Genomic DNA, 3,054 nt, shown 5'->3' with positions numbered 1-3,054 from the left:
AATATATATATATAATAAATATATGTTTTTACTTAAAATATATAGAGAATACCTTTTTATGATCATAAATAGGTCTCTACATCTTCTACACATAGTTCATTGTATGGATGTTCTATTATTTATGTAAACAAACCTCTATCATTGAATAAATGGTTTTTACAGTTTCGCTCTAAAAAATGTGATGAGCATCCTTACACAAACATTTTGTGCACTCGCCTGCCTATTTCCATAGTTTAAATTCTCAGTAGTGTAATTGCGAAGTCAAAACTATACTTATTTTAAGCTTTTGGTGCATGTTGCTAAAATCACCTTAAAGGGGTCATTCCCATGTAGACTCCATCTGAGACAAGACCCATCTCCACATCCTTTCTGGGAATTTATCTTTTTAAAAAATGTGTTATCAGACTACACTAAATGGCTCCCGGTACCATCCAGCGACCTGAACGCTGCCTTTGCCTTAGCAGGTTTGGGAAGGGGGAGAATTGCCCTGGCGCAGACGGCGGGGGTCCTGAGGAGTCTGGAGCAGGAGGAGCCCTTCGACTTGTCCCAGAAGCGCCGGGCGTTCCAGTCGGACGGGGAGAGCGCCAGGGGCAGCTCCTGCCACGAGGAGGAGGAGGACGACAACTGCTACGAGGTGGAGCCAGACAGCCCTGGCCTGGCCTCCCCCAGCAGGCAGCCCCGCGCTCCGCGGGATCTCTCCACCAAGGCCGACCCAGCCCCCAGAGCACGCCAGGAAGCCTGCGAGGAGGAGAAGGAGGAGGAGAAGGAGGACATGTTAGAGGAAGGACACGAGGAGAAGAGCAAGGACAGCCCTGAAGCAGAGGGCGGCCAGGAGAGAAACTGTGCCCACAGAGACGAGTGTCCCAGCCTCCGGGCTCTCCAGAGCGCCAGGCGGGGTGCCTCCTTTTCTGATTACTTGTACTTCAAGCACAGAGATGAGAGTTTAAAAGAATTACTGGAGAGGAAAATGGAAAAACAAGCAGTGCTTTTAGGTATCTAAGTGGGCAGTTTTAGAATTACATTTGGAAAATGAGAACTAGGCAGTTCAAATATAGCTTTCTGCATGAGCTATCATTTGCTGGAGACAGGCGAATGGCGCACATCTTCACAAATGGCTCAGACTAAATGAGCAGGGACTGTCCTCAATAATGTAAATGCTTCTCAGGTCGTTCATGGGACCCTTGATTTTTAACACACTTGCAGGGTCTTCTTCAGTGTTATTTTATGCATTTCCAGTCTAATAAGCTGTACATATTCTCCTAGATATGATTGTAAGCTGATGCTAAGGTGCTTTTAGAAATTCTATTTTTCTTTGACTAATATGCAATACATGGTAAATTTTTTTCGAGTTGCAAAAATATGGTGCTTGACATGTTACCTTATTAATGACTATTTAGTTGAATGTGTGAAAGTTATATTTTTCCAGATAGATGAAAATGAGTAGGAGTATATGTAAAAATTGCCTTTATTAAATAATCAAAAATGCCAGAATGAGACAGGAGGGTGAGTTATTAAAAAGGATGTTCTCACATAGTTGCAGAAATAAGATAAAAATTCAAGAGAAAATGAGTAATTTTGACTGGGAAACTCCGCTCCAGTTACCTTCATCAGGTGTCACATTCAGAGCATATTTTCTGATGGCCCAACAACACTCAGTGTCTACAGGCTAACGCCCTGTGTCTGAGCAGAGCTACCTCCTGGAGACCTTGCTCCAAGGCCTCATGTCCCATAAACAGCTGCAGGAAAAGTTGTCACCTTTGAGCCGTGGATTTTTCCTCAGTGCTGGAGCTGGGTGAGTGAGGAGGGAATTCTCCCCGAACTCTAAGTTCTGACTTATTTGGAGTAATCGAATAACCACCAGCTAATGACTAGTAAGGGAGAGTCTGGGCTGCGTTCTCAGTGCTGCCCGTACATTAGAATCATCTTGGGGAGCCTTTTAAAAAATAACATGCTGGGGCTTCACGGTCTGAGATTCTGACTTAATTGTTATAGAGTGGAGCCTCAGCGTTGGTTATTTTCCAGATTGTCCCATGATTCTTATATACAGCCAGGACTGAGAAAGCTGACTGGGCTAAAATAGTGGCTCCCAGGACCCTTTCCCAGGGATTCCATAAATGTTTCTGTTTCTGGCTTCAGACTCTTTAAGGTAGAGAGCACGGGACCTTGAAATTATAATGCTGACTTAGGCTTTTTACCTGTTCTGTAATAGCCTCACAGGGGACACACACGCACACACACACACACACACAACACACACTGTATAAACACACTTTTTATACTAGAAGACACACACACACACACACACTCACACACACACAACACACTGCATAAACACACTTTTTATACTAGAAAATGATGCCTATAATGTTTATGGTCACTTAATATGCTTAAAAATATATAGCCAGCCTATAGTGACTAATTATTTCTTCCTAGATGCTTGAATCATGATTTCGGTGAGTGACAATGACTATAATGGGTGAGTCGAACCCAGCAGATAGGCTTTCCTTAAGCACAGGTGCCGAGTAAAGCAGTACTGACAGGATGTCACATATGTGTGACTGACCATAAGCAGTAACTCTCTGGTACTGTGTCTGTGTTTATGAAAAAGTTGTTTCTTGGTTGGTAGTTTCAATTCATTTGTAGAGTTAGGTACTGTTTATTATTTTGCTTCCTCTCCTCTCAAAGTTTCTAATACATTTCTTTGGGACACCTGGCCCATCTCTGACTGCTGGATGCTGGCTTTTTCTCTTGGCCAAGGTGCTTCCCCGTTGGCCTCATTTAGCTCTCATCATTCACCTGTGTGCTTTGTCAATCCCTGATGCATTTCTCCTGCCATCTTTTTTAAAGCTCCTAACCTCAGCCTCACCATCACGAAGTGCTAAAGCTGTTTGGGTTTTCTACTGCCACCCATGTCAGAGCACCTGCAAAGGGGGTGGCGAAGGGAATATTGTGGTTTCTGCAGTTACAAACACAACTCTGGACCAAGAATCTATTCTGAGTCCTCAGAGAGCAACTTGCCTTCTATTCATCATTAATATAGCTCATCAGTGCCTC

At 43.6% G+C, this 3,054-nt stretch overlaps 1 protein-coding gene across 6 annotated transcripts in view; it reads left to right on the top strand.

Moving 5' to 3' along the window:
* Nucleotides 1-2,280, top strand: part of ZNF366 (zinc finger protein 366) — a 267,274-nt gene extending 264,994 nt beyond the window's left edge. For all 6 annotated transcript variants that reach the window (XM_025047811.1, XM_015590408.2, XM_025047814.1 and 3 more), the window contains one exon: nucleotides 465-2,280. In XM_025047811.1, the coding sequence (XP_024903579.1) occupies nucleotides 465-1,000 (536 nt within the window). In that variant the 3' untranslated portion in view covers nucleotides 1,001-2,280. The remainder of the gene's footprint in view (nucleotides 1-464) is intronic.
* The last annotated feature ends 774 nt before the right edge of the window (nucleotides 2,281-3,054 follow it).

This window comes from Pteropus alecto, unplaced genomic scaffold (assembly GCF_000325575.1).
Source record: "Pteropus alecto unplaced genomic scaffold, ASM32557v1 scaffold20, whole genome shotgun sequence".
Lineage (NCBI taxonomy): Eukaryota > Metazoa > Chordata > Mammalia > Chiroptera > Pteropodidae > Pteropus > Pteropus alecto.
Note: the sequence above shows the minus strand (reverse complement) of the source record. Positions and strands in the feature narration are given on the sequence as shown.